Genomic DNA, 24,554 nt, shown 5'->3' with positions numbered 1-24,554 from the left:
GCGGGAGTTGGGAACCAGTCCAGGAGCTCCAACGAGGAGCTCAGTTCACTAGGGTCTTGGGAGCCAGAAAACACAGTAAATTCTTGGGTACCCAGGCTAGGGGGCTCAGGTGCAGAGTACATAGGTCAGCTGGCCATGATGCATTAAAGGCTGTTGCGGTTGTCAGTCTCCCCCGCTTAGGGTGCAGAAATCATGACAGCTGGGCAACTCTGAAAGTGGGTCTCTGCGGTGAGGACGTTCCTAGATGACTGCTGGATCTTGGTGCAGTGGAAGTCTGGATTGGGCTCATACAAGGTTTGTTTGCTGCAAGGGGTCCCGTACCCTGGGTATTGGTGCTGTGAGGCTCTGGTCGATTCAGATGTCCTCTTACTCGGTGGGGGGGACAGATCTGACCTTCTGGAGCACAACTACCTCTTACAGGGCGGCTACTGTGTCGGTCTGGCCGAGGAGCTGCAACGCTGTGAACTGTACTTGGCTTCTCCCGTGCCTGGGGACGGCAGGGGAGTAGCTCCTCTACTGCAAGGGAGATTGCTGGCAATTTGTGAAGGGCTGGCAGTCTACCGTGGTTCTTGGCAGATGCTCAGTTGCAGGGACGTGCCAATTGGTCACAACTGTTGAGACTTGTGCAGGCAGCTGGGGTTTTGCGCCAAAAGTCCACAGCTAGTTTCAGTTCTCGTTTTCTCACAGCTCTTCTTTGTCCTCTTCTTCTGGATCTGTCAAATCTAAGTTCCTGGCATCAGAGGTGCCACCTAAATACTCAATTTAGAGGCATTAAGAAGAGTGAAAAGGTAGTAGCCAATGGGCTTGTTACCTTTATGGTAACCACACCCTTATATGACCACTTCCTATTGGAAGTGGGCATAACCCTGACCCAGTGAGCCTAATTCCACAAAAAACAGGATGGTGGAGTTCTAGTTTGCATGTTCACATCAGATAGCCCACCTTATGGGTGGAACTAGCCTGATGGGGAACACGCCTCCTGACTAGCTAATTTTCCCAACCATCCTGGTGCCAAGTTGCCTGGGGCAGAGGGTGGCCTTTCCCCTGTTCTGGGGGAAGCCTGGGTCACATATCAAAGGCAGCAGAGGCCTTTGAAGCATCCAGCCTTGATATGCTGATTACTTAGCCATCCTGCTTGGAGGCGGTGATTACACCTTTGGCCGGAGCAGGCATTGTTTTTGTCTTCAGAGAGCTTGGGCTCTTACTTGCTGGGGGTCAGAAACCGGTCTGTGGTGGACTTATTAGGAACACGCCCCATACTAGCTAATATTCCAGTCTGCCATGGTGCCAAATAGGCCTGGGCAAAGGGTGGCATTTCCTGTCTGGGGAAAGCCTGATTTGCATATCAAAGATGGCAGAGGCCTTTGAAGCCTCCAGCCTTGCTTAGCCAACCTACTTGGAAGAGGTGGCACATCTTTGGCCGGGGAAGGCATTGTTTCTGCCCTCCAAAAGCATGAGCTCTGACCTGCAGGGGGCCATAAACCTATCTGTGGTGGCAGGCTGGTCTACAAGAGTCAGCCAATACACTAGAGATTAATAGGTTTTCAAGGGGCACCTCTAAGGTGCCCTCTGGGTGCATGCATTAACTCCATGCGTGTGGCGCATTTTCCCGCTGTGCGCTGAAGTTTTAAAAAACCCGCGGTTCATGACGAGCTCAGCTCGTCATGAGCGTACGAGAGGTGTACCTCATGACGAGCTGAGCTCATCATGAGCGTCGAAGGGGTTAACAAATCCATCACCGGAATCAGTGTCAGGTTATTAATACCAAACATCTTTAGTTTCAGTGAAACCATCATGTAGGTAGGGAACTCCTAATCACCAGTGTCCAGTATATACACTCAAGATGGCTTTATCTGTTCACTGGCAGTGTCCAAGAGTCAACATAGACATCACAGGGGCATATCTGCTCATGCAGATTATGTCCTCACATGTAATATAATGCATTCTGTCTTAGGACTGTAGGGGTGATTCACTTATATTACCTGCAGTGTCTACAGGCATGGCACACAGGAGGTGTGCCATGTTGTTTATGTCTTCACTTTTCTCTGCACCATGCCACACAATCTGCAATGACAGTTTGCACAAGTGTGGAGAGGTGTCCCTTAGGGTGGCACAATATATGCTGCAGCCCTTAGGGACCCTCTTTAGTCACTCTGCCCTAGGTACCAGGGGTACCGGTTACTGGGGTGCAAATGATATTGCCAATTGGGGGAATGATTGTACAGTTTTAGGGAAAGAGATATGGCACTGGGAACCTGGATACAAGGAATCCAGTGCACTTTTGTCAAAATTGCATCAAATACCAGGCAAAAAGTGGGAGTGACCATGTCAAAAAGGGACACTTTCCTACATGGACTACACTACATCTGGCCAAATGCGAAGTCCTAAAGCGTATATTTCAATCAGAAGGTATCTGAAATTGAAGGAATGAATATTAAGTGATAGAATCTCAAGATTTAAAAACAATTATCTTAATATGTTCAAAGAGAGTTGTAACTAAGGTACTAGTGCTTGTGAGTCTACCAAATCGATTTGTTTTAAGACTTGCCCAGAGCCACATCACAGAACATAAAAAACAGAGGGGCTATTTTCTACACCTACGTCACTCGTGCTGCACCACATCAATGAAGAGTCAAGAGCAACAATTTTCATCTTTCCATGCTCCGAAATATCAGACCGCTCTTTCAAAACTCAAAAATATTTTGATTTATGTGAGGCACTGGTAATGGTGCACGTTGATTAATGTTATACAGTATACACCAGGCTACCAAAAAAACCACACACACACACACACACTGCCACCAACTGGTCATGCCATTTGCATTATATTTTGACACTTTAATATCCCTTGCCTATTCTGTGATCCTTCTAGTCATGCTTTCAAATTCACATTGATCAATTTTCTTACCTCCATGTTCTTCTGCTTCATGGCCTCGAAGTATGGCGAGTGCTCTGCCAGCTGGCGAGTGGGGGAGCACTGGTAATAAATATTCCTAGATCCAGCCTGCATCCTGCTGGCATACTCTGTAAGACTGGTCAATTGACCAGGGGGTAGTGCAGAAGATTCAAATCGTAATAGCTTCCCAATATCTTCCTATAGAAAGAGGGGAAATAGGAGTGAGGGGAAAAATTATGAAAATGGTTTAGAATTGCTTTAAAATTTTTGCGTTTTTACACAACTCTCTATTAAATGCCCTTTTAGAAAACACGCTCAGAGGTGTCGGAAATCACACATACAGTCAGGGGCAGGGAGAGGGTATCACAGACCCTAGGCTTGCAAGCAAAATGTCCTCCAAGAAAAATCTGATATGAAACCGGGGTAACAAACAACCTGGGCTTGGACAGTGGAATGTCACACTTAATGGGGAAGAGGATAAGTAACATATTTACTGAGTGGATTAGGAAACTGGAGCTGTGACAGCGCACATGACTTAGATGCAAGTACAAGGGGAATTATAATTTATCTTCACTGGCTGTCATGACCAAGAAAGAAAATCACTACATACACACACACACACACAGAGCAGCTACTAACAAATCTAATACAACAGAATGCAAACTGTGCCAACGACAGACAGGAAGAGGCCATTCTAACAAATACACAACTTGAACATGCAATATCAACTGCAACCAGGTTCCGACCACCACACAAACATATGCAATAAAGCCTTCAAGAACGAATTATGCTATATACATGCATCAAAATCAAAATATTTTCTTTACTGCAATTCATTGCTTTAGAAAAGCGGCAATTTTCAGAACAAGCATGGGTTTGCTATTGAGCTCACCTTCACATCCTGCTCAGCTGTGGTTACAATACCTTCCCTCATGAACAAGCCATAGTCCTCAAAAAACTTAGCATATTTCTCTGGGTCCTTCTTGCTTTGGTCAATAAAGAACTTTACCAGTCGCTTCTGCAGGACATCTCGGAGCTTCCTTCAAAGGCAAACAGAAAATAAAGACACACTGGTTGCTTAGAGAGAAAAGCAATATTTCTATTTCAAAGCGCAGCAGCATGATCTAGATGGGGAGAAATGTTAGAAGCGATGATTACGGACAACTAAAATGAGCACTGTGCGTTTAGGATAAAAAATACAGTTAGTGTTTTTTGGGCAACTGAGCTTTGGGGAAACAGCCTGAAACCCAACTGCCAGGAATTGCCCGCCCCCTCCCTTTGCAAGTGGTCAGTGGAAAAAGGACACCTTCCACTTCTCACAATGTATATGATATTGCAAAAATCCCCTGTGCAGGCTAAAAAAGAAAAAAAGCACGAATCTGAAAACTGAAATTAAATCATTTTCTTAATGTATGTTTTCCTAACTAACATTTAATCTCAGCCTGGATGTAGCCTGCTTATGTTACACAACTACAAAAGGTAGACGGTACCTTCTCCCATTGCTATCATAAAAGAGAAGGACAGAGAGGTTTTTCCCAAAGGTAGTCTTCCGACTTAGTGCTACTATGTTTTTAACACTTTAGACTGTCATGCTTAAAACTATTGTGAATCCAGGACTAGACTACAAAACTTTATGTTCCTTTGATCACTGAAAAAGCAAACATCTCAATCAATAGCAAATGATGGTCTTCTGTCTAATAACAGCCAAAATTACCTGAACTGTGATTTTGTTTGCCAACAAAATTATGACACCATGACCCAATATGGTTACTTAAGAAAAGAAGAAAAAGATGGGTTGCTTGATCTCCTGCCTCATAACCCAAAGTCCCCCTTGCTCGTACAACCAGCATCCTTGCCAGATCAATCCGCAAACTTGGTAGCTACAACCATACACATTCACCTCATAATCAATCATTTCAATCCACAACTCAAATATTATTTTTTAACTATGGGTCAACAAATGTTGGGGGGAGTCCACCAGACCCTTTGCTATGCCCCGTTGAAGTGGACATCGATATATGCTTCTTCCAAACAAGTGCCACTCAAAGAACCAGCAGTGCAAGAGCCCCATGATCTCACGAAGTAGCTAGAGTACCAATTTCAACTGAACCAAGAAGTCTATCCAGCAAACTAGACAGGTGATCACAGTGGTCATCAGCCTAAGTACACCCCAATGACCAGACCATATCTATTAAAGTACTCTTTCTCTCCAAAGATGACTGATTAAAAACATTGATGTCATGCTTAGGGCACTCCGTTCCTAAAAGATGATCAGACTTTGTGATTGTCTTCCCTTAACTGCCATCTACTGCAGACACATCAACACCTTAAGATTCCCCAAACTAATTCATTCCCCCATGCCCTACCTCCAGCAAATTAACTCCTTTGCAGTTCACAGACCACCCTTGGACCCCAAACATCTATCCCTACTCAATCCCTATTAACCCCTTCCATGCTGATGACGAACCCCAGCCGTCATGCTCCACGGTGCTCGTGTGCTGATGACGGCTGGGGTTCGTCACGGCCCCGCCCTGTTCTTTTGTTTACCGCACAGCGGCGGAATCGGCCCAGCATGGAAGGGGTTAAGACAGAATGAGGTTTGTACATCTCTCCATAATTACTGCCAGATGACTTTCCTGAGTGCCCTCAAAAGACCTTGACAGGTGATGCCTCCTCAAAATGTATCAAAGAAGAGTATTGCCAAAAGCATCCCGCCTCAACGGTCCTCAATGCACATGTATGTCATCCTTCCACCTTGCACAAAACAAACTCTGAATACGGGTTGTCCGCCCCAGTGTGTTTATGTCCACATTATTTTCCTTTCTGTGTAGAAGGAATATGCTACTTACCAGTATGCATCTGTTCTTGGCATAGAGGGCTGCAGAGTGGTACATTTATGAATAGATCGCCATCTGGTGTTGGGCTCGGATGATTGCACTTTGTTTTTCTTCTGGAGAAGTCTTTGTCGTCATAGGTGACTCCTCCTCTCGGTGTTAGTGCGCATGGGCATCGGCTCCATCCTTAGATTGTTTTGCCATAGTAGGGTTAGATGGAGTAGTGTAGTGTAGTACATAAAGATATGCCCATGTAAATGTATCTAAATAAGATAATGTTGGGACAGACACAGGTTTCCGGGGAGGCAGGGAGGGCATGTACCACTCTGCAGCCCTCTATGCCAAGAACAGATGCATACTGGTAAGTAGCATATTCCGTTCGAGGCATATGGGCTGCAGATGGTACATTTATGAATAGATTGTACAGCAGTTACCTCCCTAGCGGTGGTCACCAGTGTCTGTCGCAACTGTCTGAAATAGAGTTTTTAATACAGCTTGGCCCACTCTGGCTTGTTGTGCAGCCTGTACATCAACACAGTAGTGCTTTGTGAATGTATGTGGTGTAGACCAAGTTGCTGCTCTACATATGTCATCTAGGGGAATGTTCCCTAAGAATGCCATAGATGCTCCTAGTTTTCTTGTGGAATGAGCTCTAGGAGGAACAGTTAATGTTCTCTTTGCTTTAATGTAACATATTTGTATACATCTTACAATCCATCTTGCGATGCCTGCTTTAGAGATAGGATTGCCCTTATGTGTTGGGGAAAATGCTACAAATAGTTGTTTAGTTTTCCTGAAGTCTTGTGTTCTTTCTATGTAGTACAAAATGGCTCTTTTAACATCTAGTGTATGTAGAGCCCTTTCTGCCACCGTCTGTGGCTTTGGAAAGAAGACTGGTAATTCCACTGGCTGATTGATGTGGAATGCTGAAATTACTTTAGGCAAGAACTTTGGGTTTGTTCTAAGAACCACTTTATTCTGGTGTATCTGTAGGAATGGTTCTTGTATTGTTAATGCCTGTAACTCGCTTACTCTTCTGAGTGAGGTAATGGCTATAAGGAATGCCACCTTCCATGTAAGGAATTGTATTTCGCACCTATGCATAGGTTCGAAGGGTGGCCCCATTAGTCTGGTGAGTACTACGTTGAGGTTCCAGACTGGGGAAGGTGGTAATCTTGGTGGAATTACTTTTTTAAGACCTTCCATGAATGCTTTTATCGCTGGTACTCTGAACAGTGATATGCGCTGCCTGTTTTGTAGGTATGCTGCTATAGCTGCTAGATGTACTCTGATAGATGTGTACGCTAGATTACATTGCTGTAAGTGTAACAAGTAGCAAATAATCTCCCTTGTTGATACGTCTAGAGGGTTGATATTGTTATTAGTACAGTGTATAGCAAACCTCTTCCACTTAGCTGCATAGCATGCTCTGGTGGTTGGACGTCTCGCTTGTTTAATTATTTCCATGCAATTTGGGGGGAGATCTAAGTACCCAAATTCTAGGATTTCAGGAGCCAGATCGCTAAGTTCAATTGAGTTGGATCTGGGTGCATTATTTCTCCATGGTTCTGTGTAAGGTGCATGGGTAGAATCCGTAGCTTTTGATGTGGCACTTGTGAGAGTTGCAGGAGCGTGGTGAACCACGGCTGTCTTGCCCACGTGGGTGCTACTAGTATCATGGTCATTGAATGTTGTTGCAGTTTCCTGACCACTAATGGGATTAGTGGGAGAGGGGGAAAAGCGTATGCAAATTTGTTCGACCAATTTATCCATAACGCATTGCCCTGCGACAGGTGATGTGGGTACCTGGACGCGAAGCTTTGGCATTTTGCGTTCTGATGAGTGGCAAATAGGTCTATCTCTGGTTGTCCCCATCTTTGGAAGAATGGCTGCAGTATTTGTTGGTGCAGTTCCCATTCGTGTATTTGTTCCGACTGTCTGCTTAAGATGTCTGCTATCTGGTTTTGAACTCCTGGTAGGTGTTCGGCTAACAGATAGATGTTTTGAGGAATGGCCCATCTCCAAATTTCCTGTGCTAGTCTGGATAATTGGAGAGAGTGCGTCCCCCCCTGTTTTTGAATATAATACATTGCTGTCATGTTGTCTGTTCTGATCAGGACTGCTTTGTGGATAACATGTATCTGAAAGGCTTTCAATGCTAGAAACACTGCCAGTAGTTCTAGATAGTTGATGTGCAGTGTTCTTTCCTGCACACTCCACCTTCCTTGTACTGTATATTTGTCCATATGTGCTCCCCATCCGGTGAGCGATGCGTCTGCTGTTATTGTCACCTGTGGAATTGGCTCTAGGAACGACCGCCCCTTGGTAATGTTTGTTCTGTTCCACCACTTCAGAGAGCGGTGTGTGCGGTCGTCTACCAACACCAGATCCGTAATCTGTCCTTGAGCCTGATTCCACTGTGTCGCTAAGCATTCTTGTAGCGGACGCATTTGTAGTTTTGCATATGGTATTAGCAGTATGCAGGATGACATCATGCCTAATAGCTGCATGAACACTCTTGCTGTTAGTGAGTGTTGTGGCTGAAATCTCTGAATGATTGTAAGCATTGCTTGGACTCTGATTGGGTTGGGGTACACTTTGGCTTTTTCTGTGTCTATGGTAGCCCCCAGATATTGTTGAACTTTGTTTGGTTGTAGGTGTGACTTTGTGTAGTTCACCGTGAACCCTAGCTGGTGTAGTAGCTGAATTGTCTTTTGTGTGTGTTGCAGACACTCCTCTTGTGACCTGGCTTTTATTAGCCAGTCGTCCAAGTATGGGAAGACATGAATTTGTTGTCTTCTTAGGTGAGCTGCTACCACTGCCAGGCATTTTGTGAACACCCTTGGTGCCGTTGTGACACCAAATGGGAGGACTTTGAACTGATAATGTTGTCCTTCTACCACAAACCTGAGGTATTTCCTGTGGGCTTTGTGAATAGGGATATGAAAGTAAGCGTCTTTTAGATCCAGTGTAGAAAGAAAGTCCCCTTTCTTCAGTAAAGGAAGTACTTGTTGGAGCGTGACCATGTGGAAATGTTCCGAATTTATGTATGCGTTGAGAGGTCTTAGGTCCAGTATTGGCCTTAGAGACCCGTCCTTTTTGGGGATTAGGAAGTATAGGGAGTATACTCCTGTTCCCTGTTGGTGCTGTGGAACCTTCTCTATGGCATGCTTTTCTAGCAGTGATATTACTTCCTGTTTTAACAGTGTCAGGTGATCTTGTTTCATTGGACGCTGTTTGGGGGGGATGTTTGGTGGGGTAGCTGTGAGTTCTAGGCAATAACCATGTTGGATAATTTGTCTTACCCACTTGTCTGATGTGATGTTTTCCCAGACAGGTAGGAACTGTGATAGGCGTCCCCCTACCAGTGTTATATGGTCTGGGGGAAGCTCTATGAAGTCACTGTTTTGGGGTTGGAGAGTTGCGGTTGTTGTTGTTTCCGCGACCTCTACCCTTGTTGTTGTTACCCCTGTATCCACCTCTAGAATTACCTCTGGGTGATGTAGGTGTAAAAGAGGTTTGCTGTTGGTTTGTACCTGTACCTTTGGATCCTCCTCTATAGGTGGATCTACGAAAGGAACCTCTTTGTGTCGGCTGTTGCAATGCTCCCATTGATTTAGCCGTTTCTGTATCCTTTTTCATTTTTTCTAGGGCCTCATCTGTCCCTGTGCCAAAAAGTGTTTTCCCATCAAAAGGTTGGTTAAGTAACGAGGTTTGTACCTCTTGTTTGAATCCTGACACTCTGAGCCATGCATGTCTCCTTAACATGATGCTTGTATTTGTCGACCTTGCCGCAGTTTCTGCCGCGTCTAGGGCGCACTTTATTGAAGTGTTAGTAATTAACTTCCCTTCTTGTATAAGTTGATCAGCTCTCTTTTGATGTTCTTTAGGGAGATGTTTGATGAGTGTTTCTAACTCATCATAATGCGCTCTGTCATACCTTGCAAGTAGTGCTTGCGTATTAGCTATGCGCCAACTGTTTGCCGCTTGAGATGCTACTCTCTTGCCAGAGGCATCTATTAGTTTAGACTCTTTGTCAGGAGGTGGCGCTTCTCCTGTAGATAAAGAGTTTGCTCTCTTGCGAGCGTTTGTGACCACTAGTGAGTCTAGAGGAATTTGTCCCTTAATGTATATTGGGTCTTTTGGAGCTGCCCTATATTTTTTATCAATTCTTGGGTTCAATACCCTAGCCCTCACTGGGTCTTTGAATATCTCTGATGTATGACTGAGAAGGCCTTTTAGCATTGGTAGTGTTCCTGATGTTTTTTGTGCAGTAGGTAGTGTCTCTAATAAGAAGTCCTGTACTAGAGGTTCTGTATGTAGGTCTACCTTATGAAATGTTGCTGCTCTAGTAATGAGTTGTGCAAACCCAGTATTGTCATCAGGAGGTGAAGGTTTTGAGGGATATGACTCAAGGTCGGTATCATTACCTGATCCCACATTATACTCCTCCCATGGGTCTGCCTCCTCTGGGATTGTGTCCTCATCATCCCCAGGGTGTCCCCCCTCCCCTGTGTCACTCTCTCCATCTGTTGTAGGTGTAGATGGACGTGTGGGAGGAATATCTGGCCTATTGTGAGGAAGAGGTGAAGATGGTGTGTGAGGTTTGGGAGAAGGGGGAGGAGTTGTATTCGTCCCCATTGTTCTCTTCTTTGGATGAGCCTTGTCGTCCAAATGTTCATGTTTCCTCTTTTTAGGTAGTTCTGTGACTACCTTGCCAGTCTTTGGGTCAATAAACAAAGTCTTTTGTTTAGGATCCGTTCCGTGTTCCTGTGTCGGTACCGCAGTTTTCGGTTCCGAAAGGTGTTTTTTCTTTGAAATGTCCATTTGTATTTTCGGTGCCGAAGTTTTGTTCGGATCCGACTTCTTCGGTATCGAAGATGTCCCCGGTGTCGAGGGTGTTTTCGGCGCCGAAGCGTGCTTCGGTGTCGACATGGACTGCTTCGACTTCGAGCTTTCCTTGACCTGGTGCTTCGGTGTCGATGTGGTCGGTTTATCGGAACCGGAACCACTATGATGGGGGACCGAGTGTTTCGGTTTCTGTTTCGTTGCCGGGCTCGAAGGCGGGGCGTTGGAAACTTTTTTCGGTTGTCTGACCGGGCTCGAGGGCGGGGTCGACACCGTGCGGGGTCTGTTTTTCGGTAAAGGGACGTCGTCACTCACGGTTTGTTGGACGTCGATTTCCTCGACGTCGGACTCGTCCGCTTCTGACCCCGCCTCGTCGGCCTCATCTTCCTCCTCTTCTGGGTGCTGGTCCTCGAACAGCTCCGGGATTGCTTGTGACTGCATTCTCGATACCTCGTGTCTTCGGGCTCGACGGTTTCTAATCGTCGACTTTGACGAGAACGCTGCACAGGCCTCACAGTCCCTGGATTCGTGTTCAGGGGACAAGCAGAGGTTGCACACTTCGTGTAGGTCCTTGTGTGGGAACTTAGCACCACCGTTGGACATTTTTTGAATGGAGTCCTTTCCATGGACCCCGGGCTGGACTACGTCGAGTTTCTCGTAGTCGTCGTCCTTCGAATCGCGTCGGTATGGAGTGAAGTCGCGTTCGATAACGATACCGTCGATTTGGAAAGGAATACGCGCCGGTTATAACCTTCTTTGTTGAAGTCGGTCCGGAGCGCTTCGATCCTCATCCGAACCCGATGGCGGAAAAAAACAATCTAAGGATGGAGCCGATGCCCATGCGCACTAACACCGAGAGGAGGAGTCACCTATGACGACAAAGACTTCTCCAGAAGAAAAACAAAGTGCAATCATCCGAGCCCAACACCAGATGGCGATCTATTCATAAATGTACCATCTGCAGCCCATATGCCTCGAACATCCTGTTATCATTTGTTGCTCACACACACACACAAAACATTACCACTGCCACCCATGTATCATTTACAGCTGAAGTTACCTTTTGCATACTCTACTAAACCCACAGCCAATGGCACATATACTCTGTGTTTTGAGTTATCATCACATGTGCATAACATAATCAATGCTAGTTGTATACCTTGCACAATCTCAGTCAAATATACACATAATTTCCTGTCAAGACGCCACATCCACAATAGCACATCGACACAAGCATAATCTGATGCATCATCCTTGCACAAGTAGCAACACAGTTGGAATCCCAAATGCAACCAGAAAGATGTTGAATGCATGTGGACTTAAAGTCTGAAAGATCCGCATACCTCACATATTCAGCTACCACATACACAATGGGAAACCTCGAGACGATCTATTTACGATAGTGCCAGCCTGAAAGATTGGAATACCACCCATGTTCCTGAAACTATATATGCTGAAAGACGGTTCTGCTACTCCCAACACTTACAAAGGGACTGCTGTGTGCCATACCTCAACAGAAGACACAGTGTTGCATGCCAACTGAATCCTCTGCCCCACACAAATCGATCAACTAAGATCTCTTCCAACCATACACAGATGCCACCCACAACCTCTGCTTTCACCTATGCCTAATGAAGATTCATATGCCCTGACAGACGGCACACTCTGCTAGATGTCCATTAAACAAAATATTTTACAGCCATAAATTCTTTTCTGATGACACCACACAACGATTTTAATAGCCACTTGATCCCCTAAACTAGGTTAATATCAATCAGTAGACTAATATCCATACATCCCTTCCTATCAGCCGAAGCTTCCTTTATTGAAATGCTATTAGGATTGCAAACTGTAATGTACATGAAGGGTGGGAAATTGATTTGTAGTGAGATTTTAATATCCACACAGATAAAAGATGATAAAGAAGCTACTCAAGACATGGAAAATATGGGCCGTACGCGTAGCGTGGTATTTCATACAGAAAATAGGTGATATTTTTAAAGACTTGAAAAAAGAGAGAAGAGTCAGGGAGATGTACATGAAGTGAAAGACTTAAGAGAAGGAAAGGAAGTAGCAGGGTAGCAGATAGCCTTCCGATGATTTCAGAATCGGTAGTACAGAAAGGGCTCAGTGAAATAAAATCTGGTTCTCCTCTTGATGTCTATCCTGAGGGAATAGTCCCTGAATGCAGAAAAAACACGAGTGGCTAAACAAATAATAAAGAAGCTTGATCTTGAACCTGTTGAAGCTAGTAATTACCATCCAATGTGAGAAAAATATGTAGTGCAATAGCTCTCCAACTTACTGAAGAACATCACCTGCTAGATGAAGTTGCAATGGGGTCTACACCAAGGGAGGGAACACAGTCTGCATTAGTAGCTGCTTTTAACATGACAAGATTAGAACTGTACAAAGTTAATCACACATGTCTGGTAAAGTTCACTCACGGTGTCACTGCCTTTGACAAGTTAGACCATCAAACTCGAGCTAAGCAGGCACATTTTTAAGGGACCTGCTCTCAATTGGTGCTTCTCATTTTAGAGGATAGAAAATACAGGGTCAAACTACCATCCTGTGAATCTAGTATGCGTCCAATAAAGTATGAAGTCGTGCAGGGATCAGCTGTTTCGCCAAACTTAATTTCTATGTAAAACCCTTTGCAGCTATAGCTAAAAGTCTTGGTTTTAAACGGTTTTCGCATGCAGATGATCCCTACATTTTTTATTCCATGATAAGGTGAATGATGATTTAAGAAATCGGTTTGTTATTGATTTTTGGCAATGAGAAGTGTAGTAGAAGCACCGTAAAAATGTGCTTTAAAATACAATATAAAGAAAACATACATACAAAGCAAAACTAATACATATAACTGAGTAGCATTAATCAGAGTTTGTTATGGACATGTTGTTTATTAATGTTTACTGTGAAATTGTATTTTTAATAAAGTGGCCTAGTGTTTCAAATTCTTTTAGAACGCACCATTTAGAAAAGACAGTGCAAACATGTGTGGAAACTAGATACAATCTAGAAATTTTGCATAATACTAGAGATTCTATAGTTTATGAAAAGTAAAAAACGAATTTTGAAGTATGAACTCAGAAAATTATACACTTACATGAATGTTGAGACAAATTATGGAAGTAGGGTAATTCTAACATTAGCCATTTCCATTTAATAATCTCTGGTGAAAGTTAGACTTATTCTGTATTTGAATTGATTTCATGACACTACATCTGATATTGATTTATAGTTATTTTCATTTAAAACGTCTGATGCTAACTTAAAGGCTTTTTGGAAAATGCTTTTTCTCTAATGCTGCTCTTTCCCCTGACCTAATACAATGGATTATTTACAACTAGTGAAATGTTGCTTTATTTGTTCTGACAATGTATAAACCTCAACATTCCTATACGTTTTTTCAATGTTCACAGTGAAATATTCCTGTGGGAACAGGATTTTAGCTGTTACTCCAGATGGATACGTTGCATTTCTTTTTCACCAATATTAGGCCTATGTGGACTCTTAAATCTTTCTTTTCTCATGACCAGCATGGAAAAGCATTTCACTGTTGAAAGTTTCCTAGATGACATTATGTGAATTTGAGCATATGACAGTCTTCCGATGGTGGTGTGATACTACATCACTGGGAATTTGCCAGAGACTTTATAAAAGAAGAAACCCCAAACGAGGGGCAACATCATACCTTTCTTTTATCCTTGCAAGAGAATGCTATGCTGATCTATTAGTAAGCACTGCAACAGTTATAACAATTTTCAATCTGGATAAACGGGATACAGTTACAGGAACGTGAAAATCTCTTCACTGGCTTCCAGAGAAGTGAGGCAAAGTTTAAAAAGCATTATGTGCAAGGCACTAAAAATCCGAGGTTAGACAATCTACATCTGTTAAATGTCCCCTAAAGTAAGATATGCCAGAACTGGCTGCAAAGCCTTTTCTATTATGGCCCTACAACTGTGGAACACGCTTACAACATTTATTCGAACCTAGAGTAGCTTACTGTCCCTTCGAAAGACATTGAAAACCTACTTATTCCAGATAAGCTTTGAGAGCGAAGGTATGGGGATATCTCTTTGCTTCAATATATGACCACCAAGAAGCCTGAACGCCCACATTAGCACTTTAAAGATTTCTATACATCACCATCTCCCTGCTACCATATTGGTATTCTTTAAGCCCATGTCAGAATATGCCTTAATGCCAGTGTCACAGAAAAGGGGGTGGTGATGAACAGAGTGTCTGAATTAAGCAGACCACTCTTACCCAGTCCAAAGATCAGGGCTTGATCCATCACCGTTTTTTAGCTCACTGCACCATCCCAGCTCAGAACCTGGCTACATGCAAATTAGTCTGTTCCTGTCCCAGTGCATGATGGGAACAGGGCAAACCACACTACCAAGCCAATTCTTATACTGGGAAGGAAACAAGCTTCCGGGGACCGGTTTCTGGCATTTCAGCCGTCGTCGGCCCGGCTTGCTTGAATCCTGATGGTGCAATGAGCAAGGGACTCACATCTGAGTATACCCTTCCACGCTTATGGTGGACAAAATGATTCAGAAAAGGGGGTGGTGATGAACAGAGTGTCTGAATTAAGCAGACCACTCTTACCCAGTCCAAAGATCAGGGCTTGATCCATCACCGTTTTTTAGCTCACTGCACCATCCCAGCTCAGAACCTGGCTACATGCAAATTAGTCTGTTCCTGTCCCAGTGCATGATGGGAACAGGGCAAACCAAACTAGCAAGCCAATTCTTATACTGGGAAGGAAACAAGCTTCCGGGGACCGGTTTCTGGCATTTCAGCCGTTGTCGGCCCGGCTTGCTTGAATCCTGATGGTGCAATGAGCAAGGGACTCACATCTGAGTATACCCTTCCACGCTTATGGTGGACAAAATGATTCAGAAAAGGGGGTGGTGATGAACAGAGTGTCTGAATTAAGCAGACCACTCTTACCCAGTCCAAAGATCAGGGCTTGATCCATCACCGTTTTTTAGCTCACTGCACCATCCCAGCTCAGAACCTGGCTACATGCAAATTAGTCTGTTCCTGTCTGTCAGGAATCAGGCTTCGTGGGCCGCCGTCCGCACAATGCGTGAGAAACGGCAACCAAATACATTCGAACCACAATCCCCAGAGGGCTATGGGGTACGTAGCGCGTGACGTCAGACGCGCAGATTAGGAAACTTAAACCCGGAAACAAGCAGGAACAGAGCAGATAATTCTGCCGAGAGCGAGAACCATCGAGGAGCTGCTTTTGGATCCCGAGGCTACCGTGAGTAGTATTGTGTACGTGTGGTCGCCGGCTGGAGGCACACGGACCCGTGACCCGCGGAACGAAGGGTGAGCTTGTTTTGGATACACACACGGCTGTGTGTGAACCGAGTGATCCACTCGGAAACCTGTGTTCGTTTTCCCCGTTTTGCTGGAGAAACGCGGCTGCTTTCTCTTGCGGGGAAAACGGTGACTTTACTCGACAGATGAGAATTAACTCTTGACAGTCAGTCAATGGTACGAGTTGGAAGTGCTGCCTATGTGGCTTTGGCATAACCACCCACGTCTCTCCCGAGTGAGAGTACTTTCGAAATCTGAATAGTGCAGATCACAAGTACTAATTCTGCACAGAAGTACAATGTTAACATTTGAATGCTGATTTACAAATGGACATGAGGGTGAATTGAACCTTTAACCCATTGCAAGTTCTTTGTTTTGAAGACAACCTGTTTTTTGCTTTATTTCACGATACAGGAGAGAACAACAGGGGGGTACCTAAGTACTTTGGAAGAAGTGGCTAAAAGCAGAACATTCACACTAAGTGGTAGGTGTGGTGTGGTAGTAGTATAGGCTCTTAATGCGAATGTTATAAAGTCTCATGTTCATTCTTTTGTTCCTTAGAGCCAATTCCCGCTACTGATAGGACCTCACCTCCCTCTCCTGTATATCAAGACTGTGTATTTTTCTTTACAGGTATGCTAGTGATTAAGTATAAAGGACTGTGTGAATATTGTTAGTGGTTCAAAGTGATACTTAAGATAGGGAGGGGTGTGACTCTAAACCTCTTGTTCTTATCGTTGCAGATCTCCCTCCCCGCTGTTCCCTTCCTTCCCCGTGCTCGCGGGAACATCCTTTTGTCTGTGATATTTATTATCGGGCCACGGGGTGGTCGTGTGGGTGTGGAGTAAGGACTTTCAACACAGCCCCGAGGAGTAACGTGTGGAACCTGACAGAATTATCGGCCCACGGTTACCGTCCTCCTCTTGGCTGTGTTGATAGATAATGGCTACGCTTGACGATGTTCTGGCTGCTTTGGCCCTGGTACAAACGGAACTGGCTGCCTCCAATAGAGAGGTAGCTGCTTCTAGAAACGAAAATGCACACTTAAAAGCTCGCATGAACAGGTTGCAGGGGAATCCATTCGATGCGGGGACAAGTACCACCGCTCCACCTTCACTAGTAGTAGAAATGCCCACACAAATCCCGCTGGCACCACCTGAAAGGTATTATGGGGATAACAAGAAGGTGCAGGTGTTTATGACCCAAATACTTCTGCACTTCATGTGCAAGCCCAAAATGTTTGCTACAAACCAGGCCCGAGTGGCCTTCTTGATTTCATATCTAGGTGGGGAGGCAGCTCAATGGGCAGTTCCTGTGGTCAGGAGAGACGATCCCTTACTCTACGATTTGGACAAGTTCAGGGTAGAATTCGAGAAAACCTTTGATCGTAGAGCCGAAACCTTCTCAGCAGACCGTGAGTTGTTGGTGCTTAAACAGGGCAATACTGACTTGGTTTCTTACTTAAACAACTTTCGTCGCCTTATAGCAGAGACGGATTGGCCTGAGGTCAAACAATCGGCATTGTTCTATCAAGGACTAAATGACGAGATGAAAGACGTGCTGGCGCACATAGACCCTCAACCGCGTACCTGTTCTGCACTTATTGAACTCGCTCTCCGGCTTGATCATAGAATAAGGGAACGCAAAGGAGAATTAAGAAAGAAAGAGCCTATCGTTGTGGGACATGAACGAAGCGGAGGGGGTAACGAGAAGCCTACTACCTCACAAGACGCCATGGAAATCGGAGCAGTCCGAGCCTCTTTGACATTTAGCGAGAAAGAGCATCGTCGGAAGAACGGGCTCTGTTTGTACTGTGGAAAGAAGGGACACTACCTACGGGAGTGTCCGGTGAAGCCAAAAACAGGAAGATTCAGGGCTGGTCAAATGGCAGCTGGAACGGTTGAGAAGAAGTCGGAAAACCCCAGTGCTTGAGAGTGAAAGAAGGGGAACCCTCAAGCTCTATCGTTATCCCTTCAGTTACAGCCTGTTGCGATCAAGAAAAGAACCATGTATTCATTTCATTGGTGATGTTGTTGGAATCTGGAGAGCAAGATGTAAAAGCAATGGTGGATTCAGGGGCCACTGGTTATTTTATGGACTATCTTGAAGCAGAAAGGCTGGGTATCCAGCTCATAGCTAAGAAACAGCCTGAACCAGTGTATGCGGTCGATGGTAGTGAACTGATAGCCGGACCCATAAAATACCACACGCCGGAAATATTGTGTGTCTGTAAGGGAGTGCATCAAGAAACGATTACGTTTAATATTATCCAAGCACCCCAATACGGCATCATCTTGGGGCTCCCCTGGCTACAAAAACACGAACCTTACGTCCATTGGACTTCAAAAACAATCCTTTTCAAATCGGAGTATTGCAAGGAACACTGTTTGGGGTCTAACGGGAGTCCGTCTCATGCCTTGGCCAGGGTATTTAACATAGCCACAGCCGCAGAGAAAGAAGTTGTACTCCCGTCCTGTTATGCCGCTTACGCCAAAGTGTTCAGCGAGGAACAAGCCGAGGCTCTCCCGCCTCACAGAGACTTCGATTGTCGTATCGATCTGGTTCCCGACGCGGTAATACCTAACGGCAGGTTATACGCCCTTACAGTACCGGAGAATGAATACCTGAGAGCTTATCTGGATAAATATCTGGCTCTGGGGTACATTCGTCCTTCGCGGTCACCTGCCTCGTCTCCGTTGTTTTTTATACCGAAAGCTAACGGTGAAAAGAGGTGTTGCATCGACTACCGTGCTCTAAACACCGTCATGGTGAAGAATCAATACCCCGTACCCCTGATTCCTGTTCTACTGGAGCAAGTTAGAGCAGCCACCATCTACACCAAGTTGGATCTGCGAGGGGCATACCACCTGGTTCGCATAAGAAGGGGTGACGAATGGAAGACGGCATTCAAGACGCGGTATGGGCTCTTTGAGTATCTAGTGATGCCCTTTGGGCTGTGTAACGCCCCAGCCGCGTTTCAGTATTTCCTGAACGAGGTGTTGCGAGAGTACTTAGACCTCTTTGTAGTCGTCTACATAGACGACATTTTGGTCTACTCCAACACAACGGGTGAACATCAACAACATGTGAGCCAGGTACTCGAAGCCCTGATGAAACATCATCTCTATTGTAAGATCACGAAATGTGAGTTCCACGTGACCACCGTTGAGTTTTTGGGAGTGATGCTTACGCCGTCCGGCCAGCTAATGGCTGAGAGAAAAGTACAAGCCATAAAGAACTGGCCTCGTCCATGCACAGTCAAGGATATCCAATGCCTGCTGGGATTTGCAAACTTTTATAGAAGGTTCATTGGGGGGTTTTCGGCCCTGGTTACCCCCTTGACACGGCTAACACGAAAGAACGTGCCGTTCGTCTGGAGTGAAGAAGCACAGCAAGCGTTGGATGGGTTGAAAGAAGCCTTTATCGGTGCTCCAATTCTAAAGCATGCAAACCCCAACTTGCCGTTCATAGTAGAGGCTGATGCCTCTGAAGTGGCCTTGGGGGCGGTTCTTTCACAAAGACAGGAACATACAAGCGTTCTGCATCCTATCGCTTTTATGTCCCGAAAACTCAGTCCGGCGGAAATAAATTACACAATAGCCGAAAAGGAGTTGCTGGCTATAAGAGATGCCTTTGTGGAGTGGAGGCATTGGCTCTTGGGAGCGGTTCATCAGGTAACCGTCTATACGGATCACCGTAATCTACAGTTCATAAGAGCCGCCCGACATCTCACGCCCAGACAATTACGCTGGATGCTCTTCTTCGAGGAATATCGATTCGTTGTGACCTACCGCCCCGGAGTGCACAACAAGAAAGCAGATGCCCTGACCCGACAAGAACATCCGGTGTTGCATACCCTGACTCCGACCAGATCTATAATCGACCCAGCGAAAGTCGTATGTGTCACACAATCCTGTGATTTTCTACAATCCTTGCGCTCTGGGATCCAGTCATGCGTCTGGAGAACTTGGCTGCGCCATCATCCAGAATGGAAGATGAGACAAGGTGTCGCCATGAAAGGGAAACAAGCACTTGTGCCTACCAAGGCCTTACAACGTACGGTATTTCACTGGTGCCACCAAATGCCTAGTGCAGGACACATGGGATATGTGAAGACTTTGGAAAAAGCTTTGAGACAATTTTGGTGGCCCTCCATCCGCCTGGATTTGAAGCGCTGGGGAACCCAGTGTGTGCAATGCGCACGAATGAAATCGGACCGTCAACAAACACAGGGATATCTACAACCTTTACCCACTCCAGAAATGCCTTGGGAAAGTGTGTCGGTAGACTTCATTGTCGGGTTGCCGAAAGACCAAGGGAAAACCGCCATTCTAGTGGTGGTGGATTACCTCACGAAAATGGGCCACTTCATCGCTTGTGAGAAGGTACCTACAGCGGGTCAGTTGGCACATTTACTATTAACACACATAGTGAGGCTACACGGTGTCCCGAAAGTGATAATGTCGGACAGGGGGGCTCAATTTACTGCGGGCTTTTGGAAAGTTTGGTGTGCTGAGTTACACATATCTTCGTCCCTATCCACCAGCTATCATCCGCAGTCGGATGGTCAAACAGAGAGACTCAATCAGTCACTAAAACAGTATCTCCGCTGCTATGTTCAGGCTGACACTGATTCCTGGGTGGATTGGTTGTGGGTGGCGGAGTTGGCATACAACAGCACACAACATTCGTCAACAGGTCATGCCCCATTTTTCAGCACCTATGGACATCATCCAAGGGTGACTCCCTTAATCCTTCCCAGACGTCAAGGCAAGATTGTTGCGCATTCGTAAGATACTTCTGGCGACGCGCAGGAATCTTGTTCGTGCCAAGGGGAGATATAAAACGCAGGCTGATAAACATCGCAGACCATGTCCTGAGTACAAGAAAGGGGACCTGGTGTGGTTGTCCACCAAACATATTGCATTCCGGAGGTATAGTGTGTTCAACCCTAAATTCATTGGTCCTTACCGAGTGGTAAAACTCATCAATCCCGTGGCGGTGAAGTTGAGGTTACCTAGTCATTTCAAGATTCACCCTGTGTTTCACTTGTCCCTTGTAAAACCCTCTAGGGCCCCTGTTCATCGCCCTCCCCAGTGCCTGTTTGGGTACAGCAGGATAAGGAATACGAGGTGTTGAGGGTGTTGGACTCTAGATGGGTGCGGGGGAGATTGCAATACCTGCTTTCTTGGAAGGGCTACGGGCCGGAGGAGAACTCTTGGGAGCCTGCGGGGTCGGTGCATGCACCCCGTCTTGTGTCCTGTTTCCACCGCAGGCATCCGGATCGGCCGGCCCCTGTACGGCTTCCCTTGTGAGGGGGGATGTACTGTCAGGAATCAGGCTTCGTGGGCCGCCGTCCGCACAATGCGTGAGAAACGGCAACCAAATACATTCGAACCACAATCCCCAGAGGGCTATGGGGTACGTAGCGCGTGACGTCAGACGCGCAGATTAGGAAACTTAAACCCGGAAACAAGCAGGAACAGAGCCGATAATTCTGCCGAGAGCGAGAACCATCGAGGAGCTGCTTTTGGATCCCGAGGCTACCGTGAGTAGTATTGTGTACGTGTGGTCGCCGGCTGGAGGCACACGGACCCGTGACCCGCGGAACGAAGGGTGAGCTTGTTTTGGATACACACACGGCTGTGTGTGAACCGAGTGATCCACTCGGAAACCTGTGTTCGTTTTCCCCGTTTTGCTGGAGAAACGCGGCTGCTTTCTCTTGCGGGGAAAACTGTGACTTTACTCGACAGATGAGAATTAACTCTTGACAGTCAGTCAATGGTACGAGTTGGAAGTGTTGCCTATGTGGCTTTGGCATAACCACCCACGTCTCTCCCGAGTGAGAGTACTTTCGAAATCTGAATAGTGCAGATCACAAGTACTAATTCTGCACAGAAGTACAATGTTAACATTTGAATGCTGATTTACAAATGGACATGAGGGTGAATTGAACCTTTAACCCATTGCAAGTTCTTTGTTTTGAAGACAACCTGTTTTTTGCTTTATTTCACGATACAGGAGAGAACAACGGGGGGTACCTAACTACTTTGGAAGAAGTGGCTAAAAGCAGAACATTCACACTAAGTGGTAGGTGTGGTGTGGTAGTAGTATAGGCTCTTAATGCGAATGTTATAAAGTCTCATGTTCATTCTTTTGTTCCTTAGAGCCAATTCCCGCTACTGATAGGACCTCACCTCCCTCTCCTGTATATCAAGACTGTGTATTTTTCTTTACAGGTATGCTAGTGATTAAGTATAAAGGACTGTGTGAATATTGTTAGTGGTTCAAAGTGATACTTAAGATAGGGAGGGGTGTGACTCTAAACCTCATGTTCTTATCGTTGCAGATCTCCCTCCCCGCTGTTCCCTTCCTTCCCCGCGCTCGCGGGAACATCCTGTTGGTCTGTGATATTTATTATCGGGCCACGGGGTGGTCGTGTGGGTGTGGAGTAAGGACTTTCAACACAGCCCCGAGGAGTAACGTGTGGAACCTGACACTGTCCCAGTGCATGGTGGGAACAGGGCAAACCAAACTACCAAGCCAATTCTTATACTGGGAAGGAAACAAGCTTCCGGGGACCGGTTTCTGGCATTTCAGCCGTCGTCGGCCCGGCTTGCTTGAATCCTGATGGTGCAATGAGCAAGGGACTCACATCTGAGTATACCCTTCCACGCTTATGGTGGACAAAATGATTCAGAAAAGGGGGTGGTGATGAACAGAGTGTCTGAATTAAGCAGACCACTCTTACCCAGTCCAAAGATCAGGGCTTGATCCATCACCGTTTTTTAGCTCACTGCACCATCCCAGCTCAGAACCTGGCTACATGCAAATTAGTCTGTTCCTGTCCCATTGCATGATGGCAACAGGGCAAACCAAACTACCAAGCCAATTCTTATACTGGGAAGGAAACAAGCTTCCGGGGACCGGTTTCTGGCATTTCAGCCGTCGTTGGCCCGGCTTGCTTGAATCCTGATGGTGAAATGAGCAAGGGACTCACATCTGAGTATACCCTTCCACGCTTATGGTGGACAAAATGATTCAGAAAAGGGGGTGGTGATGAACAGAGTGTCTGAATTAAGCAGACCACTCTTACCCAGTCCAAAGATCAGGGCTTGATCCATCACCGTTTTTTAGCTCACTGCACCATCCCAGCTCAGAACCTGGCTACATGCAAATTAGTCTGTTCCTGTCCCAGTGCATGATGGGAACAGGGCAAACCAAACTACCAAGCCAATTCTTATACTGGGAAGGGAACAAGCTTCCGGGGACCGGTTTCTGGCATTTCAGCCGTCGTCGGCCCGGCTTGCTTGAATCCTGATGGTGCAATGAGCAAGGGACTCACATCTGAGTATACCCTTCCACGCTTATGGTGGACAAAATGATTCAGAAAAGGGGGTGGTGATGAACAGAGTGTCTGAATTAAGCAGACCACTCTTACCCAGTCCAAAGATCAGGGCTTGATCCATCACCGTTTTTTAGCTCACTGCACCATCCCAGCTCAGAACCTGGCTACATGCAAATTAGTCTGTTCCTGTCACAGTGCATGATGGGAACAGGGCAAACCAAACTACCAAGAAAATTCTTATACTGGGAAGGAAACAAGCTTCCGGGGACCGGTTTCTGGCATTTCAGCCGTCGTCGGCCTGGCTTGCTTGAATCCTGATGGTGCAATGAGCAAGGGACTCACATCTGAGTATACCCTTCCACGCTTATGGTGGACAAAATGATTCAGAAAAGGGGGTGGTGATGAACAGAGTGTCTGAATTAAGCAGACCCCTCTTACCCAGTCCAAAGATCAGGGCTTGATCCATCACCGTTTTTTAGCTCACTGCACCATCCCAGCTCAGAACCTGGCTACATGCAAATTAGTCTGTTCCTGTCCCAGTCCATGATGGGAACAGGGCAAACCAAACTACCAAGCCAATTCTTATACTGGGAAGGAAACAAGCTTCCGGGGACCGGTTTCTGGCATTTCAGCCGTCGTCGGCCCGGCTTGCTTGAATCCTGATGGTGCAATGAGCAAGGGACTCACATCTGAGTATACCCTTCCACGCTTATGGTGGACAAAATGATTCAGAAAAGGGGGTGGTGATGAACAGAGTGTCTGAATTAAGCAGACCACTCTTACCCAGTCCAAAGATCAGGGCTTGATCCATCACCGTTTTTTAGCTCACTGCACCATCCCAGCTCAGAACCTGGCTACATGCAAATTAGTCTGTTCCTGTCCCAGTGCATGATGGGAACAGGGCAAACCAAACTACCAAGCCAATTCTTATACTGGGAAGGGAACAAGCTTCCGGGGACCGGTTTCTGGCATTTCAGCCGTCGTCGGCCCGGCTTGCTTGAATCCTGATGGTGCAATGAGCAAGGGACTCACATCTGAGTATACCCTTTCACGCTTATGGTGGACAAAATGATTCAGAAAAGGGGGTGGTGATGAACAGAGTGTCTGAATTAAGCAGACCACTCTTACCCAGTCCAAAGATCAGGGCTTGATCCATCACCGTTTTTTAGCTCACTGCACCATCCCAGCTCAGAACCTGGCTACATGCAAATTAGTCTGTTCCTGTCACAGTGCATGATGGGAACAGGGCAAACCAAACTACCAAGAAAATTCTTATACT

At 45.9% G+C, this 24,554-nt stretch overlaps 1 protein-coding gene across 1 annotated transcript in view; it reads right to left on the bottom strand.

The window, feature by feature from the left end:
- Positions 1–24,554, bottom strand: part of TRAP1 (TNF receptor associated protein 1) — a 195,884-nt gene that overhangs the window by 83,143 nt on the left and 88,187 nt on the right. The window contains exons 12-13 of the mRNA XM_078663136.1: positions 3,789–3,936; positions 2,909–3,094 (exon numbers count right to left, since the gene is read on the bottom strand). Coding sequence (XP_078519262.1) covers positions 2,909–3,094; positions 3,789–3,936 — 334 coding nt within the window. The remainder of the gene's footprint in view (positions 1–2,908; positions 3,095–3,788; positions 3,937–24,554) is intronic.

The sequence above is a fragment of the Lissotriton helveticus genome, chromosome 10, assembly GCF_964261635.1.
Source record: "Lissotriton helveticus chromosome 10, aLisHel1.1, whole genome shotgun sequence".
Classification (NCBI taxonomy): domain Eukaryota; kingdom Metazoa; phylum Chordata; class Amphibia; order Caudata; family Salamandridae; genus Lissotriton; species Lissotriton helveticus.
Note: the sequence above shows the minus strand (reverse complement) of the source record. Positions and strands in the feature narration are given on the sequence as shown.